General features: G+C 43.9%; 1 protein-coding gene and 1 pseudogene across 1 annotated transcript; one reads left to right on the top strand and one right to left on the bottom strand.

Moving 5' to 3' along the window:
* The first annotated feature begins 775 nt into the window (after nt 1-775).
* LOC146483315 (vesicular inhibitory amino acid transporter-like) lies at nt 776-17,052 on the top strand. The gene is made up of 2 exons (XM_085106048.1): nt 776-881; nt 15,668-17,052. The coding sequence occupies exon 2, from the start codon at nt 15,744-15,746 to the stop codon at nt 17,049-17,051; it is 1,308 nt and encodes a 435-aa protein (XP_084962174.1). The 5' UTR covers nt 776-881; nt 15,668-15,743; the 3' UTR covers nt 17,052.
* LOC146483316 (uncharacterized) lies at nt 2,340-4,498 on the bottom strand (annotated as a pseudogene).
* Nucleotides 17,053-17,109: the final 57 nt, after the last annotated feature.

Consider the following 17,109-nt stretch of genomic DNA (forward strand, 5'->3'; position numbering starts at 1 on the left):
ATGTGAGATTCCTCGGAATAAACCGCCTAAAACATCACAGATAGTTACTTGTATTATTGCCAACAAAGGAAACTTCAATTTTTCTCAGCATTTTATTATTTGTGTGGGACTGTGTACAGTACTTCCGAATATTATAAATCGAAATGTTTTGTCTGTTTGGCCGTAAGCGTGTTTCTGGGCAAAGGAATAAAGCCGAGTCAGAGGCACTTACCTTCGAAACTGAGAGCTACATCACTCCTGACTTGTGCTAGTACAAAGATCAGAGTATGATTTACTCTTCGTTCAGTTCTCCTCTGAGATGCCAATGATCGCCTTGGCTTTTATGGAGAGCAAGGTACCTTATTCAGTTGGAAGAATTGAAACACTTCGCGCAATATTTCAACATCCAGTTTCCGAAAATATTTCAGGCGTCTCCTTTGATGAACGTTTATCCAAATCGCTAATTCTTTGCGCTAAACTGAATGTACTTTTCATTTATCGACCAAATATTTACATTATTTGTTTCTTTACATAGCACGATTTCAAGCGTCTCACCGGAAGTAATTATAAAGACCAATGCACAGAAGCGTAGGATTTTTCACCTTATAGCGCATCAAGTTTTCGACAGCCAATGAAAAACAGAGATAGTTTTGGCTGGTCCCAGAGCCACTCGTTCAACAATTAAAAAGAAAAAAACGTTGGAGCTCTGGGGGCGAGAATGAATTTTGAGTGGAAGACCCCCTTTCATTCCCCGCATAAATCGTATTTCGCATAATTATATCATTTCGCAGCTGATCATGCCACATGCCATTCCCCAAAGCCATTCCTCTTTTTACCCTTAACGGGTTGTGCTTCTCCGTATTCATTGTCATATTTGCTGGAGGAGTGTTTCATCGTATTCGGTAAGTAAAATGTTCCTCTTTTTCGCAATGATGTGGGGCAGAATTGCTTTCTCGACTTATCGCAGTGTTCAGAGCGTGGATCTCGGCCGGATAAAAGGATGCGGTCTACTGACTGACATGTAAGATGAGGGTTCTGACGCAGCTCCGACAACCAAACCAGTTTCGGGATGAAACTGGGCTCCCAGGTTCGCCTCGTTTCGGGATGAACAGCTTGGTTGTCGGTGCTGCGTCCAGAACCCTCATCTTACATCTTTGCCCAAGGGTTTTTCGTATCGAAGAAATGTTGCACTCGCTGCTCCAGAGTTTTGCCCATCGAAAAATGTCTGCACCCGCTGCGCCAGAGTTTTGCCCATCGAATGTCTGCACTTGCACACATAGTACGCGCCAGAATTTGTTCCTATTGAAGAATTATCTGCACCGGTATATAGGCCAAGATGGCTGCTGCAACATCCACGTCCAATGTTCTGCGGTTGTTTTACGGGGGGGTAACTCAAGCGGAAAACAGAATCCTGCCTCTTACGTCGGCAGAGCCGCCAACCCTTTCCAAGGGTATTCAAAACCTCCCACCAGAGCTTTGGGAGAGGATTCTCAAGGATTATCTCGCTATAAAAATGAGGGAGCGAGCGGATCTAGGCTGGGACGAGGCTCATGTGGCGATTTTAGAAGCCCCTTTTTGCGAAGAACGAGAACGAATCGTAAAGGTCTTGTTTTGTTCAAAATACTATATTTGCGGGCGAGATGGGCTCTGTTTCCATGTGTTTCAAAACTGGAGTCTATCCCGGCTCACCTTTGCTTAACGTTCACGACTACGACGAAATCCAAGGCGCAACATGTCGATAATTTCGAAAGTCGATAGACGTAGATCGTTGCATGTCGATCGAATTCGATACTAATCAATCCAAAAATGTCGGAAATCGAATAAAATTGATCGCAAGATTTCTTGTGATTATCGATTTTGATCTATTTTCAATGTTAGAAATTGGATTTGATCGATTTTAATCGACAAGTATCTGAATATGAAAAAGATGTATTCCCAGGAGATCACTGCAGTCGAACGCGGACAAACGAAGTGAGAGGCGATCGGCCATAACAGCAAGACTTTATTAAACTTGAATTAGCACACTCTATTAGACAAACAAAATGAGGAGCAGCAAAATAACTCTATTCACATCAAATCTCAAAAAAACTCTTGAACGTTCGTTGTTTTTAGATAAACGCGGCTTAGGGAACATCAGTTCGGATTATATTAAGAAGAACGAATCGGGCAAAATCGAACGGTTTAGCACGGCTGAACGAAATAATGTTTACGTTCTAATTCGCTACGCTCAAACGAACGTAAATTATTTTCCTCTTGAAAACATAGATAACTAAATACAACAAATTGATGGCTGGATGCTTATTCAGATTCACACCAACAGTCATAATAACACAAATAAACTGAATCGGACTAAGTAAATGCTAATTTACAAGCCAAGCTGACTTAGTTACTTGTAAACGCTTAAAAACATCTTCGAGAATATACATATCTTTCGCAATATCAGACTTCCACCGTCCGTGAAGCTTGAGTACCCTTTCTGAAAGATTAGGATAACAACTAAGGGCAGAGGTGACTCCACCAGACCTTAAACTATGAAGACCGTACAATTTATGATCCACCCCTAATTCCTTAAGGTACTCTTTAAAGATTTTTCAACATCTGGTACATGATAATTTAACTCTATATAACATGTAAGAATTGGTGGGCTTAAAAAATCTTACTGGACGGAAAAGAGCAACTGAAATGAAAAGATCAATGTTACACATGGAAATATACTTTTCCAAAAGCGCAACTGGGCAATACTCGCTATTTAACCTCTTAATATAAACATAATAACCTTCGCGATAAATGTCCTTTTTAGCCCTGGGAACAAACACTCTAAGATAATCAGGACAAACTTCAACAGATGTACGGGCGCGCGATTTTACAGCTCATTATAACGAAAAAACTCCGCAAAGCCTAACGAGCTCAGATAAAAGCAACGCGTATGTCCTTAAGATTACCAGAAGCATCAGCAAACTTAACGAAAATAGTCTTAATAATCTCAGCAGATAGAGGCGCCTTTTTAACACTAACTGGCTTATCACGCCTAGCAGCCTCCAACAACTTATGACAAATAGAACTATCCAACGGATTAGCGCCGTTACCTAGACCGGACGAGTGAAACCACTTAAGAGCTGCGTGAGTCATAACTATAGAAAGAGGCATATGAGCGCTTATAAACCTTAAAAAAATAAGCAACTATAAACGCAATAGGAAAAGGAGGCACCGGCCGAACCCCGGGGAAATTACAATATTCAATAAACTTCGAAATCTCTCTCTCGTGTCTCTTCGTTGTAGAATCCGCTTTAGACCTCAGCAATATGGAAATAAGCTCTCCTAAGTCTGGCTTTTCACTAACCGGGTATACACCTCCAACCGTGGTCTGAGACAAATACCTGTAACGAGAAAAAAAAAAAGAAATAACAGAAAATATGACCGCCAAAACAGTCACATGCTGCAAAAATACTTCTGCCGGAACATGACAAAACGGCAAGCGCTTCCACGAAAACATTGTAATAATACCAATGTAGGCCAGTGCCTCTAATCCACAAAAAACATTGTGACAATACCAAACTCAGGCCAGTGCCTCTTATCCACAAAAATAATTGTCACGGTAATAATACTGAATCAGGCCAGTGCCTCTGTCCACTGAAAAATACATGGACAAGCGTCCTATGTAAATAAAGCTAAAGAGACTTTAGAAAACTTCATACGAACAGCCAAGGTGAACCCAGTGAACCTATCACTACCCAAAAACGAGTTGGTGTTACGCCCTTGCTCTGAGGCAGTAGCACCAAAACACTTACAATCTACTACAAATCTAGAAAGTTCCTAGAAATAATGGGCCAGAAATATGACGAAGGCCAAAAGGGCACGACTATAGCGACAATGGCCCTGAAAACGTGCAAATAATGAATTATAGCTCTAGCAATAAGGCTTACGGGAAGAAAAGACGAGGCAATTCTCACCATCCAAATTTTGCACGAAAAAATCCACCCCGCTACAACCTTCGTTCCAACATCTAGAGAAAAACTTGGAAACCTTCTTATTATAATAACTAGCAAAACAATCCACTGAATGAACCTCCCAGCTTTCCTCTAAGGACATGAAACAATCGGCTGAAATCTGCCAATCATCTATATCAATGATATGACTAATACGACTAGCTCTCTCAATTTCAGTGTGAGGGATCCACTGGACCTCTAACTCTATACCATTATTGGCGCAGAACTGAAAAATCTCCACCACAATAGCATGTAAATCACTTCTCATACTTCCCACTTGTATGGTTTTATATGCACTTTGACTATCAGAAAACCACTTCACATAAGAGCTTCAATATGGCAGATAACTCTCTCCACGTAGAACTTCTTCTACGTTCTTCCAAATCCCATTGCTTATTACAAACTTGCTCGCCATTAATATCTAGGTAAGCACCACACCCTGTGGCGCTTGCATCCGAATATACTACATAATTAGACATTCTATACGGAGAATCCGAAACTACCCTACAATCCAGTTGCTTCAAATTAGACATTATTAATATCATGCTCGGTCAAGCAGGGAAACCCCCTTTCATTGTTTTCATTCGAAGCATTGACGTCACAAGATAAGAAGCAGCTGCCTGATTTTACACCCAAAAAACATAAAGTTTCTTTTTTATTTGCTAGATCAGGTTAGGTGGCACGTTAAAGCGAACTGTGAAGAGTGGAAAGAAATCCACCCGTTAATTTCCATTTCGCCTAGACATTCTGAAGGGCTCATGAAATTCCGAAACGCTCACGAAATGCCGAAGCGCTAATAAAATGCCGATCGGTCAGTAGCTTTTTTTTCACAGCCGATCGGAATTGGAGGAAAGGAATGTGGGATCGACTGAATTTTTAATGAAGAACGGATTAATTTTCCCGCTCGGTTGTTATTTTAGCTTCTATCATCGCTTGAATCACCTGGTTTTTGAATGAACGAGAAAAAAAATAACCATAGCGGGCCGAATTTGATGAACAACGAATTATTTTACCCTCGTTCAGTGGGTTCTCACGAGCTTCTTCTAAAGCCCCAATAGCGTCTCTCGCCACTTCTCTGACCTCAGCCAGCAAAGGCTCGACACCGAAGCACCGCAAAGCAAGAAAGCAAACGGCGAGTCCCAACGCAAGCATTTTCTGTCAGCTCTTCGTATAACTGACTGAAAAATTCAGCTCAAAGCTTCGTGTGCTGCCTCGAGTTTTCTTCGGTACCCCTCCTGAAGCTCTTTGCGGACCTCGGACGGGATTTTTTCGACTTCCGCGGGAAGCGAGCCGTTTTTTGTCGGCGGCTGAGTTCGAGCTCGCAAAGAATCTTTGATTTCGTGATACTTCTGATTTTCGCGCGTGATATGTTGAAACTTCTTGTGGGAGACGATATTTTCGTCGACACCGCGAGAAACCAACCAGTCGATAGTGTCGCGCTTCGAAACGGCCTGCGAGTGAATCGTGGCGTGTTTGTTCACTTTTTTTTTCACTGAGCTTCTTGTTTAAAGAGCTCAATACAGTGGCAGCAGCGCCGAACAAGCCGCAACCCCCTCGATAGGAGCTCCGACCACAACACCTACACCGGTCAGCGAGGCCGCAATCGTGCCTGAAGAGAGAAGGGTCGTCAAACCCCCGAGAGAGATCGCAGCGACGTGAACAGTCACTTTTCGAACTTTTTTGTATTTTTTTAGGACAAGCCTGTAGTGATCGACTTCACCGGAGATTTCCTTCTCGACTTCACTGATTTTCGCAAGGCGGTGCACTTGGCAACACATTTGCTGAAGACATGGCTATAAAATCCGAAGATTTTTTTAATTAATCCGAAATTTGAACTGAAGTGGTTGACCGCGAAAATCAGATAGCTTCCCGCCTTCATCTTTGAACAAATTCACCCGTCGAAACGTCACAAAAGCCTTGGTATTCTGCCGTTTGATAGTGGACCTTTTCAAACGCTACCCCTCTGATGTAGAACTTTGCAAAGAAGGGTTGATGCTTTCCCATTCATCGAATTGCGTTCCGGATCGATCAAATCGCAGTGAACAAAGTAAGTGGAGAGTGTTGTGAGCCGTTTGACGGATGTAATTATCTTTAGGTCGCGGGATATGCCAAGAAACCTGACCAGGTACCTGTCGAGACGGATTTTTGTCCCCTCCAAGTTCTTAATTGCCATCTCTCCGACAGTCGTATTTATTTCGGTGGTTCATTTTACGTCTCGTTTTTTGAAAAGATTTTTCCATTTTTTCTAGGGCGTAATGCCCCGCAGAAACAGTAGTGGGAGAAGTGACACCACTCAGATCGAACAAAGAAATTTGTCCATCACGCTTCAAATTTAGCCACGAATTGAAAAGCGAGCGGGAAAGAAGCCTGACAAAAGACGCTTTCGGAGCTGGCTCGTCAAAATAGATGGTGTAGGGGTTCGAATTAAGTTGTATGCAAAGGCCAAAAAAAACATTTCAGTTAAAAAAATCGGTTTTTATATCACCATGGACTTCGAGCACGCTTTCTTCAGCCAAAGGTGGGCTATTTCGTGGTATCAGTCGAATGAGACTGCCATGAAAAGCAAGCTCGCAAAGCAAAAGGTGTGGGCAGCCTTTGACAAGAAGTACCCGAACGCCGACAAGAGCAAATCTCTCGCCAAGGTCTCTTTTGAAAAAGACCACACGCCGACGGCGGACATTTTCTTCAAAGGCGGCGGCCCCTACCTGCTTCAAAGTGTGGTAAAGCTGGACAGCAAATTTTGGTCGCAAGCAATGAAAGACGCTCTCAGGATCGACAAGCACGTTGTTGGGTTTCCACACGAGCTGTCGCCAAGCGGTCTAAAAGGTAGCAGCGTTTCAATTCCCGCCATGCCATTTTACAATAAAATCCCGAGTCTGAAAGAAATTTTCAGCAAACCGATCAACATCTTCGTGACCCCAGACCAATTTTTAACGACAAAGTTCAGAGAGATTTTTCAGCAGACCAAACTACACACCGTTCAGGGCAGAGTCGAAATAATGGCTTGGCGGACCGACCATGGTCTATTGGCCGCAACAGCTCAACTTTGCAATTTGGTGCGCGACTATCAGCTGCGGGATTTCTCGAGAAATTTTCGAAGACCACTCCGACAATTCCACCACAGGTCACAGCTGTCTACCGGTTTCACGTCTATTTTACTGCCAGGCGGATCCTGTTTCAGATGGGTGGGATTCAGAACTTCTCCGCCTTTTCCGATGACCCCACGTTCAACCCGAATGACAACAAGTATGACGAGGCGTCGTACCAAAGACTTCGGGGTTGACCCCAAAACCGACTTCCGGTACACCCAGGGCTGAACCAGTCCATTGAAGCGTTCGTTAACTATGTTTTGGGGTCTCAGGTCAACGTTTAAAGCAGCATTCTGGACTCGGGGGTCGGGCAAAAGAGGCGCGGACCGAGTTTCTTGTCCTGGTTCAAGATGTGATCCGTTAGCCTGACCTGGCAAAGAGCGGTATCAGCTGGCGGTGGACAAAGCCAAGGTCAGGCTGAATCTCGCCGTGTGCCTGGGCGCATGGCTGATGCCGGGGCGGATGGTCATCAACGCAAAAACCACAGTCGGATACAACAACCAGCTCAAGCAAGCCGGCGCTGGGATGAAGCTCGGGATAAACCAAGGGGTGAACCAGAGCACAAAAAAAGAAGGCCTCCAACTGATGGCCAGGAGGGAACCAAAAGTGAACCAGCCAAACAGCAACCCCTCGAATCCGAACCACAAAGCCGCAACAGAGGCACAAAAAGGCCTAAAGCCTGCAGCCAAGACAAAAAGCCTGACTCCACCGCCTCAAACAAAGTAGCAAGAAGAAGAACCGACTCCAGCGGCTGGTTCCGGTAGCTAGTCTCACGACATGTCGTTGTCGCTGTTGGCGTGGTTGCGGTTGTGGGCCTGTTGTTCTTTTGGCTGCCTGTTACCGCTGCTTTTTGATATGTTTCTCCATCACAAAGGCCACGGCGGCCAAAATCAGCAGCCAGGTGTGCTCTGGCAGAAAACCAATGGCCTTCCCAGCGGCTTTGAAGAGGAAAACAGCGCTCGACCCGAGCAGCTCCGGAAGAAGCTTAGCCGTTTTTTTGGCGAGGTCCAAGGGTCTTCAACCCGCTGGTGATGGAGCTGACGACCACACCGATCGTGACGCCTGCGGCAAGAAAGACAGAGGCCACCGTCATGCCGTATTTTTTTGAAGATATCTTTGATCCTCTCCCGAAACGGTATGGCTCGTTCTCTTTCCTCAATCTTTGTTCTCAACAGAGCAAGCTCCTCTTCTCTTTGTGCGACTCTTTCCTAGGCAGCCACTCTTTCCAAAGGAGAAGTGTTCTCATCGTCGATGAGCGCTATGTCTTCTTCATTTTGGCGCCGGAGCTCAGCCTCTTGTTCATTCAGTTCATCGAGGGGTTTCGTGGTGTTGAGCCTGTCTTCAAAAGTGTTTCAATCTTGTTCTTTCGCAGAGAGGGCGCCTCTGAGTCTGTCAACCCGCGCTTGTTTCTTTTCTTTGTTTTTAACCTGTTTCTGAAGAGCCCCGAGCTCTCTTTTTTTATTTTCAAGATCACCTTGGAAATTCTTTTTCAGTTGCTGCAGTCTTCGCAGTTCTGCTTCACTTTCAAGATTCGAGCCATGTTCTTCTTGATGTGCATCAATACGAACTTGCAATCAGAGATTCAGCGTCTGACCCACGGGATGTTTTGAACTTGTCTGTGCATTTTTTTGAGAGGACCCCTGCCATCTTTTTTGAAAATTTAAGTCTCACAACTCCTGTCACCGAACGAGACAATTTTTGTCTCATTGCCACTCTTTTTGCTGAAACCGATTGGGCCCAATTTTCCGAAGTCCACTTTGGGGAACCTCCTTTTTATGAATATTCTTTTGCTCTGGCCAGCATCGCCGGTTTGTCATCTTTATGAAAAACCCAATAAATTAAGGGATTTCATCAAAGGACGTGCCTGGCAGCTCACCTGTTTGTGATGCCTCGTTTCCATCTCAATGTGCTCTCCCTGAGGCCCGGGGGTGGACGTGGAGCCCTGCACAAAAGTATTTGTTGCGTCGGGGCTGTGGTCCCTATCGTCATTGTCTTCATCGCGGTCACCCAAACTCAGATCGTCCGGGTCAAAAACGTGGTTGTGAAAAACGCCTTCTGCCATGCAATCTGCGATCTGCGCTTCTATTTTCCAATGAAAAATGTTTCTCTACGAATGTAATCATGTCTTAGCAAGAGAACCTTCGCCCAACGCACACCGAGAAAAATCTCGGCGCCATGAAAGCCAAGCGTGCAGTCAAGCGCATCACTTTTGATCGAGGCGAAGCCAGCCCCAGCGAGACGCTGTACGTTTTGGTCCCCAAGCTGGATGAGAGCAAGGTCCTCGTACCCAGCTCGCTCGAGCTGCTCTTTGACATTGACTTGACTGGCGGCCACGACAGCAACTTCCTTGTGCAAAACGTCACAAGCGCGCTGGTTGACAAGCTGGTTGTGAAGTACTCGGGCACCATACTGCAACACACAGTGGAGTACGACATCTTTAAGATCTAGGAGGACCATTTCCTCTCGCAGGAGGAGCGGGACAACTTGCCGCTCGAGGGCATCCAGAGCGAGGACCTCTCCAAGATCCGCTCAGGGGCGGCGGACAAGAAAACTTCCAGTGGCAACGTGGAAAAAAAGCTGAAAACGATTTTGAAGAAAAAATACCGGAGTCTCTTACTCCCAAGCCCTCTTCAACTATCTTGTGTTTGAGTTGATCCTCGCCCCAGTTTCCCAAGTTGTAAAAGGCTAAGACGTCACCAAGCTCAAATACAAGCTGAAAAACATCCAGCTCCAGTACGAAACAATCAGAAGCAAGGCTCTGGCGGACGAAGCGTACAGCAATTTTTACACTGGCAAGGAGGTCCTTTACCACCACGTGATGCGAGATGCAGTGGTCCCCTTTGCAAAAGGCACCGAAAAAGGGATCAACCTTCGTGTCAATCCACGAAGGCGGCTGCTTAAAGGTATTCTTTTGCTGTTCGTCAAACCGTATGTTGCAGGCAGCAGGGGCTCATAACAGAGCGTCAGCCTACACTTGACCAAAGTCAGCATCACGGTCAACGGCTAGCCCAACATGGTGTACAACAACACCATCGAGGGCAAAGACATATGGGAAGAGGTCCACCGCTTCTTTGGAAAGCCTAAAAAAAAACAGCAACACATAAACTTCGCAAAGTTCTAAACCGACAACAAGTTCGGGCTGCTGATCGATTTGCACTCGATGGCTGACCAGGCCATGCATGGCAGCGGCACCTGGCTTGTGAACACCAAAGAAGGGGTCCAGCTTGAGCTCGAGCGTAACGCCAGCGGCTCGGGCAATGTAAAATGCCACGTCTTTGTCATCAGCGATTGCAGATGAACATTCTGGGGCACAATAGTAATCTGTGCAATACTAATATAGCAATGGAGCGGAGAAACATCCCGTTCAATGCTCTCATTATTGGTCCTACGAATTCGGGAAAATCTCAGTTCGTGGTGGACCAGCTTCTCGGCCCCTTCCGCTAAAATTTCGATTACATCACGCTGATCTGCCTGACATTTCAAGTACAACACGACCCTTCACCAAATATGTGAAAATGACCCGTAAATGTTCGTCTTGATGTTCGAGCAGCACAAAGTGGAAATCTGGCTGAAAATCGTCTCCCGCCTTTTCGAATACGCTCTTGATCCTCCATGACTGCGCTGCTTCGAAAGATGTGAAAGAGCGCACGGGCCAGCTGGTGAATCTGGGCTTTTCTGCCTGCCACGCCGGCCTCAGTATGTGGGTGCTGGCCAAAAGATGACGAGCATCATGGCTTCCTTCCGGGAGAAGGTGGCGGTGATTGTTTTCTTTCACACCCCTTCAGCCAAGACCACGAAGGCCATTTTCGATGATTTCGCCGGTGAGCTCTTCCAGGGTGAGTACAAAGCTCTGATTTCAAAGCTGAAATCGCAGAAGTTAGCTCATCTTGTGTTCTCTCTTCGTCACCCTTTTGAATTTGTTTAAGTTAGAAAAGTTGAAGCCGCTTCTTTTGGTGGAGCTTTGCGTGACAGCCCAAAAAACGGCTGCGATGAATACTAGTCTCTAGCAAGTCTGCTCTTGAAGAGCCGGTCAAACACATCATACAAAAATGCTTTTCGTTTCTGTCTTTGGCCTGATTGAAGAGCAGAGTGTTCACGCGCCTCACAAAACAGTAGAGTTGTTTTTCGTCCAACTGACTTTTTGCTCAGCCTGTGGACAATGATGCAGTCGTTTTCCCATCCAAAGACATTAATCGCAAAGGGGTTTGAAAATCGATACGTTCATAGTTGATTCCATCGTTAACCAGATATTTGCTTGGCCTTTGCGGTCCTCTCCATCGTTTGGTGGAAATAAAGAAGCTCTGAGTGCCCACTTCAGACATTCGTTATTGCGTTTACGTACGCACGTTGGTTATCGCTTTCTTGCTTTTCAATTTTTGTGGAAGATTCAAGTAAGTTCCTCTGCGCAATGGCTGATAGCGCGCAAAGTTGACGTAAGCGAGCATTATTCTTTCAAGAACCCATCCCGATCCTTTTGCAGACCAGGACTCAATTTCACCCTTTACTGCGTCAATAAATGTGTCAAATTCTCTTTCGATCTTGTCCTCCTCTTGTTAGTTGAAGGCGTGGGGTTAGTTTTCTTGGAAAAAGTGCTCCATGTAATCGGTTGTTACGTCATTTCTTTCGATTAAAAATAAAAACATCGCTTTCAGCCCAAAGCCGACTTTGATTCTTCGCAACTTTCTGATTTTGTTTTCAATGAGATCGACGTATTTTGCCTTGTTTTCACTCGCAAACGCAAGAAGATCTTTGTTGTTCGGATTTCCTTCGGACAAAGACATTCTCCAAACACGAAGCCATTCCTCAAGGTTATTTCGGACCACCAAGAACGTATCATATGTCACAACCAAATCAGGTCGTAACGGCCGAGGCGGGTTTCTGTTTTCCGCCTCAGTTATCCCTCCGTAAAACATCCGCAGAACATCGGACGTGAATTTTTCGGCACCCATCTTGGCCTATATATCGGTGCAGATATTTCTTCAATAGGAAAAAATTCTGGCGCGTACCGTGTATGCAAGTGCAGACATTCGATGGGCAAACCTCTGGCGCAGCGGGTGCAACATTTCTTCGATGCGAAAAACCCTGGCGCGCACATGTAAGATGAGGGTTCTGGACGCATCTCCGACAACCAAGCTGTTTATCCCGAAGCGAGGCGAACCTGGGAGCCGACTTTCGGGGTAAAACTGGATTGGTTGTCGGAGCTGCGCCAGAACCCTCATCTTACATTTGTGTGGTCTTAATTTTGCAACAGGTTTAGGTCGCTTCTTGCAAAGTGGACCGAAACTGGCGAACAGTTTTCCTGTTTTCACAATGATTTCGGGAAAAATTGCAATATGTTTATTGCTTTATAGAAGTGGAAAGTTTCGCTTAGTTAAAACTACAAGGGAAGAAAACATGCTGAAACGGTTTGTTTGACTCTAAAGCAAAGAAATCGGTAGGGTCTTCGTTTTGCAGTAATGCCCATCTCGAACTACAAAACGAAGACTCTCGCCAAAACGCTTTGTTCGACTCTAAAACTATGAAATCAGTTATGTAGTTTGGGATGGGCATTTCTACAAAACGACGACCTTCCGATTTCATTGTTTTAGAGTCCAACAAAGCGTTCCAGCACATTTTTTCCTCCTGTAGTTTTAGTTGAGATTGAAGTCTTCGGTCTTAATTCGGTCTTCGGTCTCCGTTTGCGGTAGACACCCGCTTTCAATATGCTAATTGGATCTAAATATTCAAAATGTTTATCGCTTCAAAGCCTTGGGATTTTCGCGTAAAGTACAAGAAAATACCTCTATAATAGCTTGTAAATAGTGATTTAGTAGCAAGCAGAAATTAATAGTTGATCATCTACGGTAGCACTGTTACTTCAATTCAGTGTTGGATATTTATCACGTTTTGTTCACACGCTTTTGGTTATCTGCCCGGCGTAGCCAATCGAACGAATCCGAAAGAAAACTACATCGAACTCAATCGAACTCCAATCGTTCGATTGTTTTTCAATTGGCACGGCAATCGAATAAAATCAAACATGAACTTTTCGGTGAGTTTGATTTCGTTCGGTAGTAAAACAAAACGACGAAAATTGATAGAAATTAGATATTGGTATTGATACCCGGCATAGTAAATCGAACCCAATCGAACTAAATTTCAATCGAACTCAATCGAACTCAATCGAACTCAATCCATGGATTGAGTTCGATTGAGTTCGGCAATCGAACAAAATCGAACTCACCGAAAAGAAAAAAAATCAATCGAACCAAATCGAACGAATTCGTGATTTGTGTAAAACAGGAAAACATTGAAAATCCCTAACCATCTTGGAAGCTCGAGTTACTTTAGTCCGGAGTGTAGCGCACGTGTTTTACGTAAACGAAGAAATTACGCAGAAATGGATTCAGATGCGCTGTGGATTGTAAGCTTCAAATGCGTAGCAAAAAGGCTACCAGGAATGCCGCTTTGACGTCAAGGATGGCGAATTTTTTTCAGTAATTTGCTTGTATTTTTGCATAAAAGTAACCCTTCGATTTGTCATTCAGCAATTGTAAGTTAGCTAAAAAAGGAAAGGGTACGACAATTTCGGAATACGCCCGCGGGAATAATGATAGCTTTGTTCTGTTCTGTTCCGTTCTGTTTTCTTAACTGCCGTGGACAGTTTATAAATGGGGTTTCTGTTATTGAAAAATTGTAACAAAGTACAAGAAAAACCTGCTTTAATGGGCTTGCTTTTTGCTTGCTTTGTGTAGGTTTACCAGAGCCAATCGAACTCAATCAATTAAATTGTGTTCGATTGAGTTTGGAAACCGAACTCAATCGAACACAATCAGATGGATTTAGTTCGATTGAGTTCGATTTGTTCGATTGAATTCGATTTGTTCGGAAATCGAACTTTCTGAAAGTCTGGTGTTCGATTTCGTTCGATTGCCGAACTCAATCGAACTCAATCCACGGATTGAGTTCGATTGAGTTCGATTGGGTTCGATTTTCGAACGTTCGATTTACTATGCCAGGTTGATAGAATCGAATTATAAAACAGAGAGATTTCCCTCTTATAACTTTGTGAGCCAGATGTACTAAAAAAAAGCACTTATTGTTTTATTGTTAGCAAACATCAACGGCACAGCAAACCAAACTGCCTTTATATACCCGGGATTACACTGACCAGTGATTAAGTGTCAAGTTTCCTATTCATGAATTTTTCAGAAGCGTTGTTTTTATGAAAATTATTTGGCATCGGATTTCCATAAAAACACACGGTTATTTCAAGACGTGTCTGCCCACTCGTCAAAAGGGCGTTGAAAACCGAGAGAAGGCCTATTGTACTGGTCTTGATTTTTATGCCCTGTGACATAATTGTAAGATGTCACCAGCTCACAGCTGAGATCGAATACTGAGCTTGAATCCTTTAGTGCGCGTAACGCACGATCGAGCTATGAATCCGGCATTTCGTTAGGTTCTTTAGCAGGAAGACTAGACGTTTCTCTAAACCATATATGCTCTCTTGAGCTTGGTCAGAAAAAAAAATGCAATCAGTAGTGTACAGTACCAAGTGCAATACCGAGCAATTTGATATCCACGTTTTGTGGTCAAGCTAGTCCAGCAGATCGTATTGCATACAGTTCAAAACCGTAACAAAATGTTACCGCAAAAATACATTTGAATTTGTAAACGGTGGCAGCTCTTGCCGTCCAATTAAACTGAATTTTGTCATTTTATGATATTTGATTTTCTGTCGGAAAACTTGATCCCTGATCCCCTCGCAGCACTTGTGATCCCAGATTCCGGGCCTGTGGTCCCTGATCCCACCCCATTTTTTGCCTTTGATCCCTGACTCCGTATACCTCGTTACGACCCTGACATTAAGGAAGAGCATGATCTACATATGAAAAGCAGCGAGGTTTGTATCAAAACAAGGTCATCCTCAGCCTCGTTTCCAATCCAAGGCCAGGTGACTTAGCACACAACTGTAAAATGGGCTATTTTTCTCTGTCAGATCCATGACGGACTCGAGTTCGCCACCAATCTCGTAGCCTCAGGGTAAAAGAGTGAAACAATCCTTCATGCTCCAGATTTTTGTTAACCCTCAAAACAAAACAAATATTGATTAAGTTCATTGCCACCGAGCTTAGTACAGTAAAAACTGTCGAGAATATCTGCCTCTATATTGTGTTATTCAAACATTGAAAGACTGTTGACACAGCATAAAGTTGAGTGAAAGACGGCAAATCAGTCCTTCCTTTGGTGATTTAGACTGGAATCCGTTTTAAATTTCTGCCGCTACTCTGTTCCAACTTACGTATTGGTAACGGAGAAATACTGAAAGCTTGAGCACAAAGATAAAATGCGCGGGCAATTGAAATACATAAGGAAGTAAAACCAGCCGTGTTAACCATGATAACTGAAGTTAGGAAAAACAAGAATAATGTGCCGGTGTTTCACGTTACAATAATATTAAATAGGCTTTTAAGATGAATTTCAAGCATCATTCAATCTATGCGCAGCACTAGCTATGTTATTATTAACAGAATTGTCTTAAAGCTTTGATCACAGGGTAGATTAGTAATACATGAAGGTTGTTCGTTAATACTTAATCTGAGTGATTTGTTTGTCTCTTTGCCTCTAAAGGATATTCCGCAAGCTCCCGTGCAGAGAGAATTCCACTGGCGTTTATAACTTTCAACTGTAGGTTGCTTCTTGAATTATGAGTGAAAGTGAGACTTCTGGTGACGAAACTCAGGCCATCTTAGAGCTACAGTCCTCTGATGCCGAAAGTTCCTCCGATGATGACGATACATCCTTGGCAGATACAAGCTCACCCCGCTCTTCCGCTGGCAGTGTGTCTGTTTGGAAATCCGTGTTAAACATCGTAAATTTCATCGAAGGAATTGGCTTTCTTGCTCTGCCGTATGCCGTTAAAGAGGGCGGAATAGTCATCATTGTGGCATTTTTTGTAATACCAGTTTGTTTATGGTATACGGGAAAAGTTCTTATAGAGTGTTTTTACGACAAGGACGAAAAGCAAAGAAGAGTAAGAGCGAGATCAACGTTCAAAGAACTAGGAGAGGTTCTGTCTCACAGATATGGAGGATACATAGTAACAGCCTTTGTGCAGTTGGATTTGTACCTGGCTCCAGTTTCCTATCTTATTCTCTGTGGATCACTAATGAGTCACGCCCTCCCCTCAGTACCCCTCACAGTGATCGCGTGGACATTCATTGCAGGAGTTGCGGTTTTCCCAACAACGTTTCTGAAATCCTTGTCAGACATCGCCTGGTTAAGTGTCGTTAGTGTCATCGCGTTAATCTCAGTCTTGATCTCTGTTCTTTGGTATGGGGCCAAACACATGGACGAGTGGGATCTGGACACTATCCTGTTTTGGGACAGTGAAGGTGTCAGCATTGGTATTTCTATTTTAATTTACGGTTACGGCGCGCTTCCAATTTTGCCATCAGTTGAAGAGAGCATGCGTGAAAAACACAAATTCACCTTAGCTCTTGCTCTAGCATATGCTTTAACTATGGTGATAAAAGTAGTTTTTTCTGTCTTTGCGTTCCTTTCCTTTGGATCCGACACAAATCAAGTTATCCTTAACAATCTACCCGAAGGCCCCTTGCGCATAAGTATCAGTTTCATTTTTGTTATTTTCTGTGTTCTTTCGTACGCCCTGCCTCTTTATCCAGTGTTTGATTTTCTCCAAACATTTACAGCGATCGAGACAGTCTCTTCTAGAATGCCGATATTGGGCCCACTACTGATTCGCATCATTGTGGTTCTGTCGACAATTTTGATTGCAATTCTAGTTCCAAAGTTTGCTTTAGTTGTCTCTTTTGCTGGGAGCGTGTTCGCCTCATTTTTTACCTTCATATTCCCGTGTGCTGTTCACCTTAAATTAAAGTTCAGAAAGCTGAAAAGATATGAAGTTTGCTTGGACATCCTGCTGATCTTTATTGGCGCCGTTGCTTTCATATTTGGAGTGATTTATTCAGTGAGGGCCCTTATTATGGATTAATATAATTCCTCCATTTTATAAATGCCTGTGCAAGAGCTAAAATTCGTACTTCAAAGCC

The sequence above is a fragment of the Pavona decussata genome, unplaced genomic scaffold (genome assembly GCF_977016875.1).
Source record: "Pavona decussata unplaced genomic scaffold, jaPavDecu1.1 SCAFFOLD_39, whole genome shotgun sequence".
Lineage (NCBI taxonomy): Eukaryota > Metazoa > Cnidaria > Anthozoa > Scleractinia > Agariciidae > Pavona > Pavona decussata.